Source organism: Schistocerca cancellata, chromosome 4 (assembly GCF_023864275.1).
Source record: "Schistocerca cancellata isolate TAMUIC-IGC-003103 chromosome 4, iqSchCanc2.1, whole genome shotgun sequence".
Lineage (NCBI taxonomy): Eukaryota > Metazoa > Arthropoda > Insecta > Orthoptera > Acrididae > Schistocerca > Schistocerca cancellata.
The window spans coordinates 64,913,076-64,933,866 of NC_064629.1; the positions used below are offsets into that span (position 1 = coordinate 64,913,076).

General features: G+C 42.8%; 1 protein-coding gene across 1 annotated transcript in view; it reads left to right on the forward strand.

Annotated features, from left to right (window-relative positions):
• Positions 1 to 20,791, forward strand: part of LOC126183220 (hippocampus abundant transcript 1 protein) — a 122,534-nt gene that overhangs the window by 47,043 nt on the left and 54,700 nt on the right. The window contains exon 7 of the mRNA XM_049925002.1: positions 3,273 to 3,386. Coding sequence (XP_049780959.1) covers positions 3,273 to 3,386 — 114 coding nt within the window. The remainder of the gene's footprint in view (positions 1 to 3,272; positions 3,387 to 20,791) is intronic.

The following is a 20,791-nucleotide window of genomic DNA, read 5'->3' on the forward strand; positions in this document are numbered from 1 at the left end:
AGTAGCAGAGAGCTGCTAACTTCAGACCATGACCGTGAATTACCCTTGGGTCAGCTGCTGGTTAGAGTGTTGCAACTGTAAATGGAAGGCTTTGTTTGATAGTCTTGTGCTGATTGTGTCTGAATAAATTATGCCTGTGGATAGAAACGGTTCAGTTTTTTGACCTAACCCTCGAGGGGCAGGGGGAGGCACAGCGGTCTGATTCATGAATTAAAAAAAAAAAAAAAAAAAAAAAAAAAAAAAAAAAAAAAAAAAAAACCCGAAGGAAGGAACGAACAACTACTTTCATTCAGAGACATGCATTTGGAATGCATGGCCGAACAAGACGGTAACATTACGGAAACAATGATCAGGCTACTTAGTATATAATAGACCATACAGATTGGAAGGAGGAAACGTACGAAGACGCAGAGTTCCTCGTTATAGTTATGTGCGGCGTGTCTTTCGCGTTAGCAGAAGTAATATCCCGCTTTACCTCTTCTTAAATCTCAAATTAAATGATTGCCATGAGGAATCGAATATTTGTTAACTGCATCTCTTCTTGCTTCCATCTCTACCAACATATTCCTTCATTCTCGTGTTAATCATGACATTCTATATGTATGCTCAAAAGATTGCACGTGGGCACATGCGACATCGAGGTGCAAAGCATTTGATATCTTACATTATATTCAATTCAAATAAGCTTCCCATGTATTTTTACTTCATTTGTATTTTGATATGATTATGAACGCTACGGAAAATTATCTCACGTGCTTTATGCTGAATGAGAAACACTGAATCATCAACTTTGATTTCCCTATGTTTAAAAGATATAATGTAGGCGTAAACAGCCTCCTTCCACGCCGGAAGCTGAAACTTGTATGATTCTGGATTAATGATAGTTGAATGCCTCAAATGTATACATAGCCCACTAGGCGACGTAAGAAACTATCAGGGGAGAACGCCGCATAAAAATGAAACGTGCGCGCACGTCTCCCCTCTGAAGAACCGTATCGGACAAGCATTTTGCTAAAGAGCGCCTCATATGAGAGCTGAGAATTGGCAGGATCGTAGCAAGTATTTGTCAACACAGTTATAGTGCATTTACTTCCAGGTGTAGCCCGGCATTACCTCGCTAAATTCACTTGGCATTCGTTTTTTGCATCGAAGACTCATACGATATAATCCACTGTAAGATGTGGCAGAAAGTTTATTTTATTTCTGGACTCAAAGAACGGCGTTCTTCACATAAGTAACACCTGTTTGTGTGTTTAATGTTGCGTTTTGAGGATCAGGCAATATCGCATTGACTGTATTGCCGGCAGTGTGTCGTTAGCTCAGTGGTTCCCTTATGCATTGCGACGCTAGTGCTATATGAGAGAGCAGTTCCAATCTCCGTGAAAGCAGCTGAACACAACGTTTTATTTTCCATTTTAGTTAATGGAGTTGCAAACTGCTAGTAAAAATCCCTTATACGAAATCTGAAGAATGCCTTTACACACAAATCTTTGTGCAATTTCGACTTAGTAAATTATGTTAATATCATGGATGTCTGCTTTGCAAATGCCAAGGTGCTTCACTGTAAACTAGTTTCTGAAAAGATTCAAACTGACTGTCAATTATACGAATTTGTGCTTTGGTCGTCATATAGATCTAACATGTCAGGAGGTTGTTTATGAAGTGAACATGTTGATTAATATAGTTCCTCTCCACTAAATTTTTGCAATAACATTCGACTGTAGAGGCTTTCTGACACCAGCGTTAGCAATTGCTTTCCGTTCTCTGAAACCTCAAAAACGATAAATTTTTCTGGTTTAAATCTGATGACATTAACTATCACTTCTGATCAATGTTAAATGCTTCTTGAATCCATTCATGGAACTCCAAATGTGCAGTGTTCCTGAACTGCTACAGAGTATGCATTGCAAGGTATTCGCACAGTTTATCGCATAGACACCATAAGGAATGAAACCAAATCCATAATACACTTTGCACCACCGATGCTCTCTCTGCCTTGACGAAAACATCACAATATTGGCCAAAAGTTACACAAATAACTGACTTTGAAAGGAAAAAGAAATGAGGTATGAAGCATTTATAAATTCATCGAATGTAGTGAGGTGGTTTAATTTCGTCCCAGTCTATGAAATTAATTTCGGGCCATAGTCAGCTCTTGCTGATTAATGTAATACAGTAATCTCCGTTGCTTTCGAGTGAAAATGGAAATCATAGAAATTTTCTGTGGAGCAACATTTAATAATAACAAAGCGTTTTAAATTATCAAAAGCGATGAGCGGTAGCAGGCGCTTTCGATAAAGAACGGGGGAGTGCAGCGCCGCTGCTGTCGCCACGACCGCTGCCGGTAGCCAGCAAGTGGATCCCGGAGGTTCGCCGCATACGGAGTCCAAAGTAGGACAGTCTGCGAGAAATCTGCCACAAAATAGTTACTGGATAAAATTTTGTTATTGGTGTGTCAGAAAGTGAAATAGATTGAATCTGCGCTACCACTAAATTCATGTCTTCATCATTCATACAGAAGAGGCTATAAAAATCTTTTGCGTCACCTGGTCTCAATCCACAGGCATCGTACACAGAAACAACGCATGCTACCGCTAGACCACGTCCATAAACGGTCTAGGTTTCCTCTAACATAGGACAAGACTTCCTCCAGGAAGTGCCGCGGTCTACAGCGTTGCCAGATTGTGCAGATAACCGGACTTAGAGAATTAGCGAGTTGGCCAGTTTATTTGTCCCATGTCACGATCGGTGTGGACTTAGCCTCTGCAGCGGCCGGCCGCCGGTCAAGTTTTATGTCAAAGAGTGTACATTTAAAAATGCTGAAAGCTAGTTGTCATGATTGGTGAAATAGTGAAATGAATAAATAACTCTTGAATCTGAGTCATCTAGTAATATTTCTTGTTCGTATATGGACATTCAAAGAATGGAATACATGAAATAAGGTTGAACTTGGAATAATAGTTCCACACTATATGAGAGGAAGTTTTGAAAGAATTTACATAGAGAAATGGTCATCAGACTATACATTCCCAGTTATGCCCTTTTAATTCTGCCAATCTAGTATTTATTGTCCTCTATTCTACTCCCTCTACCATCTTTTATCTCATACTTTTGTTTCCAAGCTCTTGATTTTTGTGTCTACTACCATGTGTTCACTGGAGGCTCCATTAAAACTTCCACAAAAGCATTTGAATGCATGTAAGCTATTTCTCACCTGTGTTCTGCATTTGCCAAACATTTATATCTAATTTTTATTTATTGTATGATTTTAGGCACTTCGTAAGGTTGGCAAGGACCACACCATACTTATGCTGTGTGTGACAGTGTTTTTATCGTACTTACCTGAAGCTGGACAGTATTCATGCATTTTTGTTTATCTCAAATTGGTAAGTTGACATTTTTACACATTCTGTATTTATCACTCTTTATCTTAATAATTTGTTTCTTTTTTAATAGTCTCTTATATTTAATTTGTTTTAGACAGCAGGAGAATGCGAGCAGTGGACAAAATTTTTTTCTTGTTGGTCTGTACTATTTCTTTCAGTGTGTGTGTTTGTGTGTGTGTGTGGGGGGGGGGGGGGGTGTGACTTACTCGCAGAGACAAAACACTGTTGGGTATAAGATCTTGCCATTCCATAAACTGGGGATACCTGCATGATCATTAGGGACACATTATAGCTGTACAAAAGTGGCAAACACTCGCATATTAAGTATAATACATATGTAGTGCTGTCTTGATAAATAAGGACTGGTGGTGGGGCAGTATACATAGTGACTGACTTGTTCTCGGACGAGCTTGAGAGTGGGAAGCAGAACATCAAGAAGTAGTGCCATGTGAATTGTGTGTGCCGACATTTAACTCCCAGAAGTACTTTTTCAGGCTAAGACAGTTATTTGCATGATTTTCTTGAAGAAATCAGCACCATTGGTAGGAGCTGTCAGGGCTGCAGACAATAGTATCTCTGTGTCAGTTGCAATCAATTCAGTATTGGTATCATTGCCGTAACATTATTGCAGACCTGACCCTACCCCCACCCCCCCCCCACCCCCACCCCCCCCCCCCTGCCCCTGCATCCTACTCCCTCACTCCAACCATTTTCACCTGTCAAATGCATGGGTGAAACAGTCAAGCTAAATATTATGCCATGAGCTTTATGGTTGGCGGTTTCCAATATATCCAGATGGTCGTCGTTCATTGGTGGGCATGCAGAAGCAGTGGGTGTACATACCTCTTGGTGTGAAGTACATCATTGAGACAAATTGAGTGTCCATTCCAAAACCCAGTTGTCCAATTCTGTATCTTGTGCTAATAGGAGGTACCATACCTGTCAGTGTCTGTACTTTCACCATTGTAGATTGCTGGTAGTAATGACAATGCTGGAAGTTAATTGCCTTTGATTCCTGATGCTGCAGCTGACCATCCTGTTCTGTGATTTATACAGCAGGCACAATCTTTGTGGCAAATATGTGGCCATTAGGTTGTAGTGAATGTAAAGCATTGTGTTGTTGCCACTTTGCAGAAGTTATGGTGATTCTTATCATAAAAATCCACAGTTAAGTATGTACTTAGGAATGACATGGACACATCTCCATTGTTTCTTGCTTGCACAGATTTCTTCTGTGTCATTTTTAAAGCTGTGGCATTGGTTTCGCCAGAGCTGTGCCAAAATGCTTGATGGTGTTCCATGTACAAAACTCATTGAAGGATTTAAGTGCAAATTGTGATATGTTATTGAAAAAAGAACTAGCTATCAGTAATAATTAATCATGTTTATTTGTGAAGTAATCATGTGAAATCCATATACAGGGTGAGTCACCTAACATTACCGCTGGATATATTTCGTAAACCACATCAAATACTGACGAACCGATTCCACAGACCGAACGTGAGGAGAGGGGCTAGTGTAATTGTTTAATACAAACCATACAAAAATGCACGTAAGTATGTTTTTTAACACAAACGTACGTTTTTTTAAATGGACCCCCGTTAGTTTTGTTAGCACATCTGAACATATAAACAAATACATAATCAGTGCCATTTGTTGCATTGTAAAATGTTAATTACATCCGGAGATATTGTAACCTAAAGTTGACGCTTGAAACCTCCGACGTTCAGTTGCGTGTTGTAAAAAACACGGGCCACGGTCGGCGAGCAGCATCTGCAGGGACATGTTTACGATGACGACCGTGTTTACGAGTGTGGCTCTAGTGCACTGTTGTGGTTTGGCCTAGCTGTCGCAGTGTCTGCATGTAGCACTTGCTGCTATTGTTATTCTGCATTCGTCTCCGCACGCAGACCAAACCGTGTTACCAGACGTCTGTGATAGTGTAGTGTTGTAGGAACTGTGACCATGGTGTATTCGCACTCCGAAAAGGCGGAGATGATACTCATCTACGGCGAGTGTCGACGAAATGCAGCTGAAGCCTGCAGGGTGTATGCAGAACGGTACCCGGACAGAGAGCATCCAACGTGCCACACATTGCAAAACATCTACCGCCAACTGTATGCAACAGGTATGGCCGTAGCACGCAAACGGGTCCGTAACAAGCCCATCACAGGAGAAGTGGGTGCAGTTGGTGTGTTAGCTGCTGTTGCCATGAACCCACATATGAGTACACGGGACATTGCGAGAGCCGGTGGACTGAGTCAAAGTAGTGTCATGCGCATACTGCATCATCACAGCTTTCCCCCATTTCATGTGTCGCTACATCAGCAATTACATGGTGATGACTTTAATCATGTAGTGCAATTCTGTCAATGGGCATTAACAGAGAATGCGTTGCAGTTCTACCTGTTTACCGATGAAGCGGGTTTCACAAACCATGGGGCAGTGAATCTACGCAACATGCACTACTGGTCCGTGGACAATTCTCACTGGCTCAGACAGGTAGAGTGACAGCGACCGTGCACTGTAAATGTATGGTGCGGAATCATTGGCGACCACCTCATTGGTCCTCACTTCATTGCAGGGGCCCAAACAGCTGCAACATACATCGCATTTCTACAGAATGATATGCCAACGTTGGTCGAAAATTTCCCACTGGAAACGTGTCGACGTATGCGGTATCAGCATGATGGTGCACCTGCACATTCCGCAATTAACACTAGGCTGACCCTTGACAGGATGTTCGACGGGCATTTCATAGGACGTGGAAGACACATAAATTGGCCAGCCCGTTCTCATGATCTTACACCTCTGGACTTCTTTCTGTGGGGTACATTAAAGGAGAATGTGTACTGTGATGTGCCTACAACCCCAGAGGATATGAAACAACGTATTGTGGCAGCCTGCCGCGACGTTACACCAGGATGTACTGCGACGTGTACGACATTCATTACGCCAGAGATTGCAATTGTGTGCAGCAAATGGTGGCCACCACATTGAACATCTATTGGCCTGACATGTTGGGACACACTCTATTCCACTCCGTAATTGAAAACGGAAACCACGTGTGTACGTGTACCCTACCCCTCATGGTAATGTACATGTGCGTCAGTGAAAAAGACCAATGAAAACGTGTTAGCATGTGGACGTAATGTGCTGTTCCAGTCTCTTCTGTACCTAAGGTCCATCACCGTTCCCTTTGGATCCCTACGTAATTCGGTGCTCTCCGATACACACGATCGAACAGTGGAAGAGTGGTACTCAAGCGTCAACTGTAGGTTACAATAGCTCCGGATGTAATTAACATTTTACAATGCAACAAACGGCACTGATTTCGTATTTGTTTATGTGTTCAGATGTGCTAACAAAACTAACAGGGCTCCATTTAAAAAAACGTAGGTTTGTGTTAAAAAACATACTTCCGTGCATTTTTTTATGGTTTGTATTAACCAATTACACTAGCCCCTCTCCTCACGTTTGGTCTGTGGAATCGATTCGTCAGTATTTGATGTGGTTTACGAAATATATCCAGCTGTAATGTTAGGTGACTCACCCTGTATACATACTCTCACATATGTAATCGTAAAGACAGTGTAAAACTCCTGTGTAGTTGATGCCAGAAGTTCCACACAGGTGGCACAGGAATGAGTTACTTGCTGAGTGTTGGTGCTTTGTTGAGGCCAATGGGAGTGTTGTAGCTCCAGCAACTGTCATGTTTTCCCCGATGACCTCTGTGCGGAAGGTGTAGAACTTCCAGGCACAGTGCTGGCGGGATGATAATGATGTGTTGGCAGAAGAGCCAACACCGTGTAGCTAGAGGAGGCCGAAATGCACGCGTTAAGCTCACACAGACTGGCGTGAGGTCTGGAACAGTTAAGGGAAATTATAGTAGCAAATAAAGTACGTAGTTGATGTAATACTTAACTTTAATCCATAATTGGTGTACATCTCTCATTACTGTACATGCTTTATTAGATACATAGCAAAGGATAAATGGTGCCTTGCTAGGTCGTAGCAAATGACGTAGCTGAAGGCTATGCTAACTATCGTCTCGGCAAATGAGAGCGTAATTGTCAGTGTAGCTTCGCTAGCAAAGTCGGCTGTACAACTGGGACGAGTGCTAGGATCTGTCTCTAGACCTGCCGTGTGGCGGCGCTCGGTCTGCAATCACTGACAGTGGCGACTCGCGGGTCCGACGTATACTAGTGGACCGCGGCCGATTTAAAGGGTACCACCTAGCAAGTGGGGTGTCTGGCGGTGACACCACATTCCTCCCCCGCAAATCGGCGAACGGTTGTGTTATAAGGCTTCCGCCCTCCGTGGGCAGGACCCCATGTTGACGTATGCGACGAGGTGGGGAGCCTAACAACAGGCGAGGCTGTGCCAACCACACCCGGCCATTCGGTCCGAGGGGAGCTAGGAAACGCCTGAAAACCTAGTCCATGGTGCACGCCAACATGCGGTGTATGCGCCCGTAGATGTCAGGAGGGGCCGAAGGGTCGACCTCCATCGAGTCGGAGCACCCGACCGGCGAAGACGACAGATGGTCCGGAGCGGGCAAGAGTTCCATGGCGGAGGACAACTGGTCAAGCGATCGGCTGCGCGTGACCCAGGGAGGCGCCCGGCGGTTGCAGCGACGCGTCCACAGCGGGCGGCGCCGGCGAGAGAACAGGTGGCGGCGGCGGCGGTGGCGGCGGCGCGTCGCCATGGGGCAAAATGGAAGGCAGCGTCGGTAACACCTGGGGATGAGGCGAGCCAGTAGATGGGTCCCCAGGGCGCTGACCGGACGGCACCGTCGCTGAAAGCAGACGGGGTGCGGCAGAACCCACGCGACGACAGAGGCGCAGCTGATTGAGATGCCGACGCACCTCACCAGAGGCCCCCAAAACCAGATACATCGCGCGGCCGAGGCAGCGAAGAATGCGCCCTGCGAGCCAACGCCGTGAACCGCGATAGTTGCGATAGTATACAACGTCGCCGGGAGCAAAAGCAAGTTTCTGCCACTGCACAGGAACCTGATGCGGCGGATGTAGCAAAGACATCAAGGTTCGATGAGGACGACCATGGAGCAACTCAGCCGGCGAGCGACCACCTCGGGGCCGAGAGCGATACGAGGACAAAAAGAGCAATAACGCGTCCTCCCGACTCTTTCAATTTCAACATCTGTGACTTGAAAGTCCTGACCAAATGTTCAGCGGCACCGTTTGACTGAGGCGAAAACAGCGCGGACGTCAGATGTTGAATACCATTGGTCTTGCAGAATGACTGAAATTCTGCGGACATGAATTGTGGGCCATTGTCGGAAACAATAGTCTGTGGAAGACCTTCAACGCAAAAGATAGCGGACAACGCTTGGATGGTGGCAGAAGACGTCATGGAAGACATCCGGACAACAAAAGGAAAATTACTGAATGAATCGACAACAACCAACCATTGAGCATTCCAGAATGGACCAGCAAAATCGATGTGTAAGCGTTGCCAAGGGGAAGTGGATTTTGGCCATGCAAAGAATTTCCGCGGTGGTGCGGATTGTTGGTCGGCACACGCCATGCAAGAAGAGCACAGATTCGTAATCGCAGCATCGATTCCGAACCAAGTACAGTGCTGACGAGCAAGTTGTTTCATTCTCACTATACCCCAATGTCCTTGGTGGAGAAGCCGTAAGACAGAGGACTGTAACGAACGTGGGACCACGACCCTGGACTGATCATTATCAGAACGCAAAAGCAAAACACCACGTCGAACAAAAAGTCTCTCCTTGTGAGCAAAAAATCAGCGAACCAACGGATCCTCGATCCGTGACGTTGACAAGGGCCATTGCGTAGCAACAAAACGCAAAACGGTAGCAAGGACAGGGTCTGCAGCTGTGGCTGTAGCCACACGACGAAAATCAATCGGAAACGATTCGACCACGTCATCGGCTTCCGAATCAATGAACATACAAGCAAGTTCGGAGGAATCGAATGCTCTATCCTGAGCAACAGGCAAACGGGACAACGCATCGGCGTTTCCGTGCTTAGCAGTGGATCGATACAAGATATCGTAGCGGTACTGCGAGAGGAAAATAGACCAGCGAATGAATTTCTGCGCTGTATGTGGAGGTACAGGCTTGGTCGGATGAAAAAGCGATGTCAAAGGTTTGTGGTCTGTGATGATGGTAAAGTGATGACCATACAAGAAGTCATGAAACTTTGTAACACCAAATACGAGAGCCAAAGCTTCTTTCTCGATCTGTGAATAATTTCTTTGCCAGACGAGAGCAATTTGGACGCAAAGGCAATAGGGCGATCATGCGAACCATCTTTGTGCGCAAGCACAGCACCGATCCCGAAATCTGATGCATAGCGGAGCTGAAATGGAAGAGGCATGGGGGATATATTTATGATAATAGTTGATTTTTCCCAGCACACTTTGTAGCTGCTTCAAATTCTGCGGCGAAGGCAAGTCTTGTATGGCACGGAGGTGCTCTGGACTGGGATGTATGCCTTGGGCATTGAGTACATGTCCCAGATATGGCAATTCACGAGCAAAAAACACACATTTGTCCTTCCGCAAGCGAAGACCATTCTGTCGCACGACCTGAAATAATGTTCGGAGGTTGGCTAAATGTTCTTCTTCCGTCTTTCTGGAGATCACAATATCGTCCAGATAATTTGGTGCAGTAGTTACCGACGCACAAACAGTTTGTAAATATTGCTGAAACAATGCAGGGGTGGATGCACACCCGAATGGCAGTCTTTTGAATCGATACAAACCAAGATGCGTGTTAACCACCAATACGCCCTGGGATTCTTCGTCCACCGGTATTTGCAAGTACGCATCTGCTAGGTCCAACTTCGAAAAATAGTTACCCGGGCACAGTTTGTCAAAAAGATCTTCCAGGCGGGGTAAAGGAAAAGTAGCAGTCACTAGTTGTGGATTCACTGTTGCCTTGAAGTCCACGCAAAGTCTCAACTTTCCGGAAGGTTTTTGCAAAATGACTAAGGGTAAAGCCCAGAGAGAAGCCTGCACACGTTCAATTACACCTTGTGATTCTAAATAATTTAATGTTCTTGCGACCTCGTCACGCAATGCATGGGGAACATTGCGCGCTATGAAAAATTTCGGTTGCACGTTGACTTTCAGTTCCAAATGTGCTTTATAGTTCTTAGCACAACCAAGGCCCGGTGCAAAAATGTCTGCAAACTCTTCACAGAGACGAGAAACACTGTCTGAAGGCACAGTCTGGTTCACTGATAGGACCTGATGGACTATAGACAAGTTAAACAACTGAAATAAATCTAAACCAAACAAGTTCACTGCAGAAGAAGAACGAAGAACGTAAAATGACACAAGTTTTGTTTGTCCCTTGTATGTTGCAAGAAGGCTGCACTGTCCTAACACAGGGATCTGCTGTCCTGAATATGTAGTTAGCTTAACATTTGCGGCACGCAACGGAGGTGCGCCCAGTTGTTTGTACGTGTCTTTATTGATTAATGAAACTGCAGCTCCGGTATCAAGCTGGAATGGGATCACGTTGCCATTAATGTCCAAGTCTACAAAAAGTTTATTGTCCTGCTGACGACAAGAGCGACTGTCTCGTGCAATGTGAACTGTTTCTGGGACAGAAGAACTTGCAACTTGACGGGATTTCCATCGATGTCGATGCACACTTTTTGTGGGACGAACACAGTCACTGTTAGAGAGAGAAGCACTGGGCGGAGTGGCAGTAACTACATGAGTTTCCATGGGCGAAGGTTCACAAGCCCGAGTATTCGTGGTTCGAGTCCGGCACGAAGCAAAGGGCCTGGAATGGTTGTGAGTGTCCGATCTAAGCTTTTTCTGGCAAACACTCTGAACATGACCTTTCTTATTACAGAAAAAACAAATAGCCTAGCATGACGGGCAAATCCCCCGCGAATGTCTAGTAGCACACCGCGGGCATGATTTTATCACTGCATTTGCTTGCACACGCGGCTGCGCGGACGGGCACGAGGGCGGTTTACAGTTCCGTGCAGCTCGCCCAGCGGGCCGGTTAATGTGACACACGGCTGGCGAAGTTTCAAATGATTCCTGAGCAAAGTCAAGTGTGTCTTGCCTATCCAATATGTCCATCACTTGTTGAAGGGAGGGATTGACTAGTTTCAAAATCTGTTCCCGTATACGAACATCAGAAACGTTCTGTGCAATTGCATCACGTACCATAGTATCTGAATAAGGGAGTCCACATTCACACTCAAAAGCACTTGGAAAGTTGCAACCCACTCCCGATTAGTTTGACCGGCCCTACGTTTTGTACGAAAGAATGTATACCGTTTGGCAACTACATTGACTGATTCTTTGAAATATGCATCTAATGCAGACAAAATTTCGTCGTAGGACAGAGTTGCTACGTCGCGTCGGGGAAACAATTTCACTATCACACGGTAGGTGGCCACTCCTACACAAGAAAAGAGATAAGGCTGCCGCTCATTACCGTGAATTCCGTAGGCGGCGAGATGGACTCCAAATTGGCGTGACCACTCCGTCCAGCTTTCCAGTTCCGCATCAAAATGATGAAAAGGTGGTGCAACAGCATGTTGTGGCTGCGGTAGCGGTGAAGCTGCGGCTGCCGCATCGTTTTGCAGTGCACGTTGACCCTGGACGAGCTGTCCAAGGGCATCCAATAAGTCCTGCGTCTGCTGATTCTGCAAGCGATAAAATTCGGACAGTACATCTGGAGATTGTGGCGAAGCCATGACAAGTGAATTAGTGCAGCAATGGGTACAAACACGATTTAGCTCGTCGCCATGTGATGTGTTGGCAGAAGAGCCAACACTGTGTAGCTAGAGGAGGCCGAAATGCACGCGTTAAGCTCACGCAGACTGGCGTGAGGTCTGGAACAGTTAAGGGAAATTATAGTAGCAAATAAAGTACGTAGTTGATGTAATACTTAACTTTAATCCATAATTGGTGTACGTCTCTCGTTACTGTACATGTTTCATTAGATACATAGCAAAGGATAAATGGTGCCTTGCTAGGTCGTAGCAAATGACGTAGCTGAAGGCTATGCTTACTATCGTCTCGGCAAATGAGAGCGTAATTGTCAGTGTAGCTTCGCTAGCAAAGTCGGCTGTACAACTGGGGCGAGTGCTAGGATCTGTCTCTAGACCTGCCGTGTGGCGGCGCTCGGTCTGCAATCACTGACAGTGGCGGCACGCGGGTCCTCGACGTATACTAGTGGACCGCGGCCAATTTAAAGGCTACCACCTAGCAAGTGTAGTGTCTGGCGGTGACACCACAGATAATCCAATAACCAACTTGGAAGTCTGTAGGAATATTATGCCCTCTTTACAACTAATTAATGTTGCAGGTTAAAAAAATGGTAGACTATGAAATGTTGCACTTATGTCTTGCTGAAACCCACCTATCTACATGTGAACCTGTTGCAGTACATCTGCTTAAATACTCCACAAGCCAATGTACTGTGCGTTTTGAAGATTATAATGTACTAATGTTAACAACTTCCTTTGCTATTCCATTTCTCTGTTGAACAAGGGAAAAATGATTTTCTGCATGTGTCTGTATGGATTTTCTACATATTTGTGTATGGATTTTCTACATGTGTCTATATAATCCCTATACAAGATATACATTGATGGTCATATAGCCATCTTCAAATATAGGTTCACTAAATTTACAGGATTTTCTTTTGAGAACTATACCATCTTACTGCCAAGGATTCCCATTTAAGTTGTAGAAGCATACCTGTTGCTCTTCCATATGGGGTATACTGACCTGTTACGATTCTACCAGCAAGTCTCTGAATGTGTTCATTGTCTGTTGTCATACGTACTGGATAATAACTCCAGCCACAACAGTACTCTAGAATTGCTTGCACTAGCATCCTATATGCAGTTCACTTTACAGACATACCACCCTTCCCCATAAGCTTTCCAACAAATCTTAAGTCTTCCATTTGCCGTACCTAATACCAATTTTACATGATTGTGCCATTTCGTATTGCTTCTTAATATTACCCCTAAATACTTATATTCTATGACATGCTCAAAATGTTCACCACTACTCTTGTAATCAGATACTATACCATTTTTTCTCTTTGTTATGAGTGTTATCTTACGTTCATCCACATTTAAGGAGAGTTGTCATTCATTATACCAAGTGAAAATGTTGCCCAGGATTTTCCGCAATTCCTTACGATCAACCAATGACAGTACTTTATTTTGCATAACTGTATCATGAGCGAAGAATCTTACAAGGAGAAGTTCATTTGAATTTTTGTGACAATGAAATGCTGAAGTCATTTCTTCAATTTCTTGAGGGTAGCACAGTACACCTCAGAGTTGATCACTGCACCATGAGGGAGGATACCAAACAGAATAATTCATTCAGAATCCCAGAAGACCCACCGAGCGGGGTGGCGCAGTGGTTAGACACTGGACTCGCATTCGGGAGGACGACGGTTCAATCCCGCGTCTGGCCATCCTGATTTAGGTTTTCCGTGATTTCCCTAAATCACTCCAGGTAAATGCCGGGATGGTTCCTCTGAAAGGGCACGGCCAACTTCCTTCCCAATCCTTCCCTAATCCGATGAGACTGATGACCATGCTGTCTGGTCTCCTTCCCCAAACCAACCAACCAACCCAGAAGACCTAAGCCACGGCTTTACCGGTCGACGGTGCAGCTTTGAACTTTTTCTTTGAAGGATATGTGATGTGACGTTACTCCATGTATTGTCATTTTGTTTCCACTTTGAAGTGATGAACCCGTGTCTCATCGTCTGTGACAATGTTCTACAAAAAATTATCATGATGGGCCTCATAATGTGCAAGTAATTCTGCACAGGTGGCCCTTTATGCTCTTTGTGGTCTTCTCTTAGACAGCAAGGAACTCAGCGAGGATATACCTTTGAGTACCCCCAACTGTTGGGCGAGTGTTTTAGTACCACCAACAGAGATGTCCAGTTGAGTAGCAAGGTGTTTTATTGTGATCCATCCAAACATTAGAGGTCCCATTATGCTTGCTTGGGGCACACCTGGTAGTACTTTTGTTTCTGTGGAACATTTGCTATACAGTATAAGGTACTGCATTCTATTAGTCATATATTCCTCTAGCTAGTCATATATTTGTGAAGATAGTATGATCATACCTTGGTTGGAAATCCGTTGTGTATTTCAGTGTCAAATACCTTGGGGAAATCTAGGAAGACGCAATCTACATTTTCACCTGTGTCTGTTGTTTGAAATATGTTGAGTATGAATAAAGCAAATTGTTTTTCACACTTTAAAAAAATGTAAGAAGTTTGTTTTCCTCCAAGAACCTCATAATTTTTTAGCTTAAAATATGCTCAAGGAGACTGCAACAGATAAATATTAATGATATTGGTCTGTAATTCTGTGCACCTGATCGTTTTCTTATGAAGAGTGACCTGTGCTCCAGTGTCATGGAATTGTTCACGATTCTTGATAAATATGAGCTAAGAAAGGAGCTAATTATGTAGTGCATTTAATGAAAAATCTTAACCAAATCCTGTTATGACCTAGTTGCTTGTTCACTTTAAGTAATTTTAGTTGTTTTTAAATACTGGAGGTACTAATACCAATATTGCTCATTTGTGAGTGTTTGTAGTAGCCTTACATTGGTAAGTAGTATCCTCTTTCGTGAACAAATTTTTAAATGTGGGATTTAAAGTTTCTGCTTTGTCTGCTACCTTCAGTTTTCACATCAGACAGGTCCAGGAGAAATTGAAAGGAAGGTTGGTATCCATTCATTGGCCTTAAATATGAGGAGCTTTTAGGATTTTGTGATAAATCGTTCACAATCGTCTGACTCTGGAAACTGTTGTAGGCTTCACACGTGACCCTTCTTACAGATGCACAAGTTGCTATTAACTTTTCTCTATCAGCATTCCTGTTATCCCTCTTGTAGCGAGTGTGCAGTAGTGTCTATTTTCACAACATTCAATGTTGCAAATTTTGTTTCCCCTCCAACATCAGGCTTCATTCGACATGCTTTTTTTGTATCTCCATTCTTGAATCTGACAGTACGAGGCATCAGTGCTGGATACTACTGCCACTTAGAGAAGCCTGTGTTAATTTGGTGTCAAATTGTAGTAGTGTGGAGAGAGAGGTTGTGATTATTACATTCGAGGTAGTTGGCACAAAATGGTTAGTTCTTCATACAGTCCTTTCTGATGAAGAGACCTTAGTGCTTCTAGAGGAATGTCTAAGTGAAAATGAGAGTGACAGTGATTCTAATGACTTTCACATTTAATAATATTGGTGTGGGATTATGGATTAAACACATTGAGAACTGAATAAGCATTTTATTTATTATGTTGAATCACAATACATAGAACATATCAACCAGTTAAAGCATTTTCACAAATTTGATAAAGTTTAAAAGTGAAAGAGTAAGTAGCTTTTTCAAAGAGTAAATATTTTTCCTTAATTTGTGTTATGTTCATCAAACCAATAAAAATCCTTTCCTACACACTTTGTTAAGTAGCCTAAGTTCTTCAGGATTCAAGCTATCTCGTACCAAATTTCATGGATATCAGTTCAGCATTTTAGTCGTGAAAACATAACAGAGAGAGAGAGTTACTTCCACATTTATAATATTAATATTCAAATATGGATTGGTATGGATTAAGCACATTGAAGATTGTATAGACATTGTATTTTACCTGTTACTCACAGCTGCACTTGTCTATGACTTGTGTGTGTGTGTGTGTGTGTGTGTGTGTGTGTGTGTGTGTGTGGTTTCATTGACCAGGAGACCCCAGTCGGGATGTTCGGTAGCTTGGTACAAGTATTTTTATGTGATGCCACTTTAGTGGCTAACGTGTTGTTTGTTGTTGATAAATTGATGAAGAGGACGAAACGCACATCCAGTAACAAGCTCAAAAAATCTGACCCAGCCAGGAATCAAACCGGTGGCTCTATGATTCAGAGCCAGTAATGCTAAGTATATGGCCATGAGCTGTTGACACAAATCAAAGTGTGTCGTAGACAGACGCATGATGCTCAGCAGCTAAAATTCAATGGTCTTGTGACTGAAATTAGTATACAAATATGGATTAAACACATAGAGGATTGTGTATAAGTGTTGTATTCATGACATTGAATCATGAGAGTAAATATTGTTCCATATTTCACATTATATTCTTTACATCAGTAAACATGTTCTCTATGCACTTTTTGAAGTAGCCTATGTTCTTCTTCAGCATTCAAGCTATCACCATAGCAAATTTCATCAAAACTGGTTCAGCGGTTTGGTCGTGGAAGCATAACAGAGTTACCTTCACATTTATAATATTAGCATGGACCGTTGGACACACATTTTGTCATATGAAATTCTTTTTATTGATGACTATGCACATTCTTTTTTAAGCTACTAAATTTATGATGCTGATCACTTATGTACCTAAGCAGTAGCACCCTCTACTGCCAGCTACTATGTTTGTGTAAGTATAGGGCACTCCCAGATCATTTGAGGTTAATGCTTGCATCAGAGTAAGTTTAATGGTATTTTCGGTTGCTGGCCATGTTATCTTTTTTATGTATTCCCAGATTTTCTGAATATTTAGTGCTGAGCCAATTGAACTTCTGAGAGCTATTTTTTCAAGTGGAGAAGAGTTCCTTTATTTTCATAACAACAGTTTAGAAAAGACTGCAGGTGTAGAGCATTGATGAAATATTCAGTTTCATGTCACAGTGTCTTGAGAAACTCATCACTCAACTTAAATCTGTTAAAAAGTGCTCTTATTTTATTATGAACAGACTGTTCAATCCTACTATTGATTATTTCTGGGATTTGATCAGGTCCTTCCTGAACGCTTTTTAATATTTTTGTCTGAAGGCTCTGCCTCATGATTCAGTGCATTGCGCAATTTTGATTCAGAAGATAAATTAGAGTCAGAGGTGGCCAAGGTGAAATACCAAGAGAGAGAAACAGCAAAGTTTTTGTAAAGCCACAAAAGAGAAATCTATATTGACAGTGGTATTTATGCAGGGTGTCCCAGGAGGAATGGTCAGAATTCAGGGATATGATTGTCATTCAAAACAAAGAAGTCTAGTAAACGTGGGCTCTAAAATGCATAGCTTAAGATTTATGAGCACATCATCATCATCATCATCAGTATTATGAAATAAATCACTTTTCCTGAGTGCTCTTTGCTTTATGTGTTTTGGATAAAGGTAGTATGGACCAAAGCAAGAAAAAATTATCCAGTAAATATAGATTCTAAAATATGCACACCTGAAGAGTTATGAGCACTTGTTCAGTAGAAGAGATGTGTTTCACATTATCGAAGATGGAGAGGTGCTCATAGCTCTTAAGGTATGCATTTTAGAGTCCATTTTTACTAGACTTTTATACTTTGAATGATCATCCATGTCATGTCCCTGAATATTTACCTGCAGAATGCATGGGGGCACGAGTGTCCTAGTTTGATGAACTTGTTCAAATGAACTACATAGTTCATTTTTAGTGTTAAAAGTACAAATAAATAAAATCTTTTAGAAAAGCCATTAAACTAATAAACTAGAAAACAAAATTTTGTAATTTTACTGCCTACAAAAATTTAATGGCCTTTAGGAGCAAACCATTGTGCATATTTCTTCTTCTTCTTCTTCTTCTTCTTCTTCTTCTTCTTCTTCACCTTCCCCTTTTTTTCTCTTTATCAAACTTCTTGTCCGAATCAGCTGACCACTTTCAATTTTAGTACAGGCCTTTACTTGGGAATGTGAAAACTTGGAAGCACTAAAGATTTAAGTATTCTCATTGTCACCAAGAAGGTTTATCTGCTTCCTAGTTCTTTTTATTACCTGATACAAGTGTGAAAAAAGGAAGAATTAACTACAGATACTGGAGACTACACTGAACGTGAACTAATGGAACAGTTTTGGTCTTCCAATCGGAAGCAGTTCGCACAGTTTGGAACTGGAGTAAGTGAACTGACGGAATGGTTTCAGTTTTCCAATCTCATGCTGTTCACAAAGTTACTGTTAGAGTTCACAACTACAGACGTTTAGGTCCTGAGAGTGGTGTGTACACAGTATCAAGGGAGGGGAAATTCATTCATATGCATTACACTGTCCAATAGGTAGGGGAAACTCGGAGTAAAAGAACTATATTCACTAAAAGAAAGACAGCTCCAAGCAGTTCCTTTCCCTGACTAGTTCATTTGAACTAGTTCGTTCATGAGCTACACATCCCTACTCATGATGTGTGCAGTAGGGCAACCATGTGGGTAGCCTACCCCACCTGTGCCTGCTCATAAGTAAGCTGAGAGCTGCCCAGGAACACCCATTCTATGTGGACTTTCATTGAGTTTTGAAAGAATACTGAAATCAGAGTACACTGCATAAGCTGCAGGGGGACACACAAACTTCTTTCGATCTACACAGTGATAAAGAAAATATGAATATCATGAACTAAATTCTCTTCTTTGGGCAATAATTCAAATTCATCACAAACATGTACATTGACAAGCACTCTGGAGCATGGAAAGATACTCTAAAAGGTGGTGCTTTGTCAAGAAAGCGTGCAGCTTCAGTACAAATCCCTCTAAGCCTCCCCAACATATCTCAATCAAAATTGAGTTCAGACACTTACATTCATTTGATCCAAGTGCTCCTTGATCTTCATATGTTGAATTCCATTTTAACATCAATTCCAGACCAAATACTTTGAAAGTTTTCTTGAAATTGTTATGGTCGGAGCACTTCTAAAATGCTTGGGAGAATGGTTTCATATTCTAATACCTGTAAAGTAAATACAAGAGGTCTTCTTCCAAAAAGATTTCAAACAAACCACACTCATCCATAAAGATTTTAATGTTGATGTGTCAAAAACTAATGCTTTTACACAACTGCAAACCACATTCAGGTAGAGTTTCATAGACAACGTTCTTATTTTCCATGTCTAAGTTAAATGACCAAAATATGTGTAAAATAATCAGCATTGAATAGTTAGTGGATTTTTCTTGTGTAAAATTCACTCAGAAGCTCCACAGTTCCTGTGTTGGAATCTCTGTTTTTTTCCCAATAACAAATCATTCCTGTGTTGGAATCTCTGCTTTTTCCCAATAACAAATCATTTCCAGCACAGTTAGTGTAACACTTGCAGCAGATCAGGCGAGTACATCATTCATTTGTGAATTATTTTTATGAGTTTCAAACAGGAGCAACTTATTTTCAGTTATCTGAGTGGTTACTAGTTAAATTTTTTAATTTATTGCATGTTTTGTACTTACTAGGCACAGTCTAGTGTTTCAATAACTGTGTAGTGTAAAGTACTGCCTTCTTTAGCATGGATAGGGTCTGTGCTGTCTAAGGATGCAGGCTGAATTGGTGACTTTTCACTCACAGCTTCAAGTGGTGCTGGCTTTGGCCACATAGTTTGAGACTGTTGCCAACGGTCATCACTGTGGAAGACCGGACATGGGGTTCCAGGAACATCCAGCACGTCCCATGTGTCCCCCGATTGGTCCACTGCTGTGAATTCCCTGATTACTGCCTGCACTCAGGTTGACCCCTCACCAGTGGTTGAGTGGGAGGACATACCAAGGTGTGGCAGGCAGTGAAAGACCTTCCAGGGAACCGATAAAAGGTATCCATGGTTCATCTGACAAACAGGTTTAAACTGCTGTCTGTGGCTGATGAAGATCCTGAGCCATATGCAGTCTCTCATCCTGTTCTAGAGAAAGCCTCTTAGTCTGCAAAATCGAGGCAGTCACGGAGGGTGGGATTATTGTTAGTTGGGAGCTCCAATGTTAGGCACATAATGAGGCCTCATAATGACATGGCTGCCAAGGAGGGGAAGAAATCCGATGTGTGCTGTGTGTGCATACTGGGTGAGGGAGCCATCCAAGATGTGCAACAGGACCTTCTGGATACCATGAGTAGTACAGGGTTCAGCCAACTGCAGGTGATGGCTTATTTGGTACCAACAATGTGTGCTGCTTTGGATCAGAAGAGATGCTCTCTGGTTTTGGGTGGCTAGCAGAATTGGTAAAGACTGCCACCCTTGCTTGTAAGATGAAGGCAGAGTTCACCATCTCTAGCATCATCAACAGGACCGATTGCAAACCTTTGTTACATAGCCAAGTGGAGGGTCTGAATAGAGGCTCAAACGGTTCTGCAACTGCTTAGGCTGCAGATTCCTCGACTTGCGCCATAGAGTGGGGGGTGGAGGGTGGGAAGGGGGGGGGGGTTATTGGGTCCCACTTAACTGGTCAGGGGTCCACTACACATACGAAATGGCTACATGGGTAGCAGGAGCTATGTGAAGTGGACAAGACAGTTTTTATGTTAAAGGGTCTCAGGAAAGAACAAAAAGGTTTCAGTCCCAAAGGGTGCCGATCAAATGCAGGACAATTGTTGATGTAGAAACCATACATATTATAGTAGTAAATAGCTGTA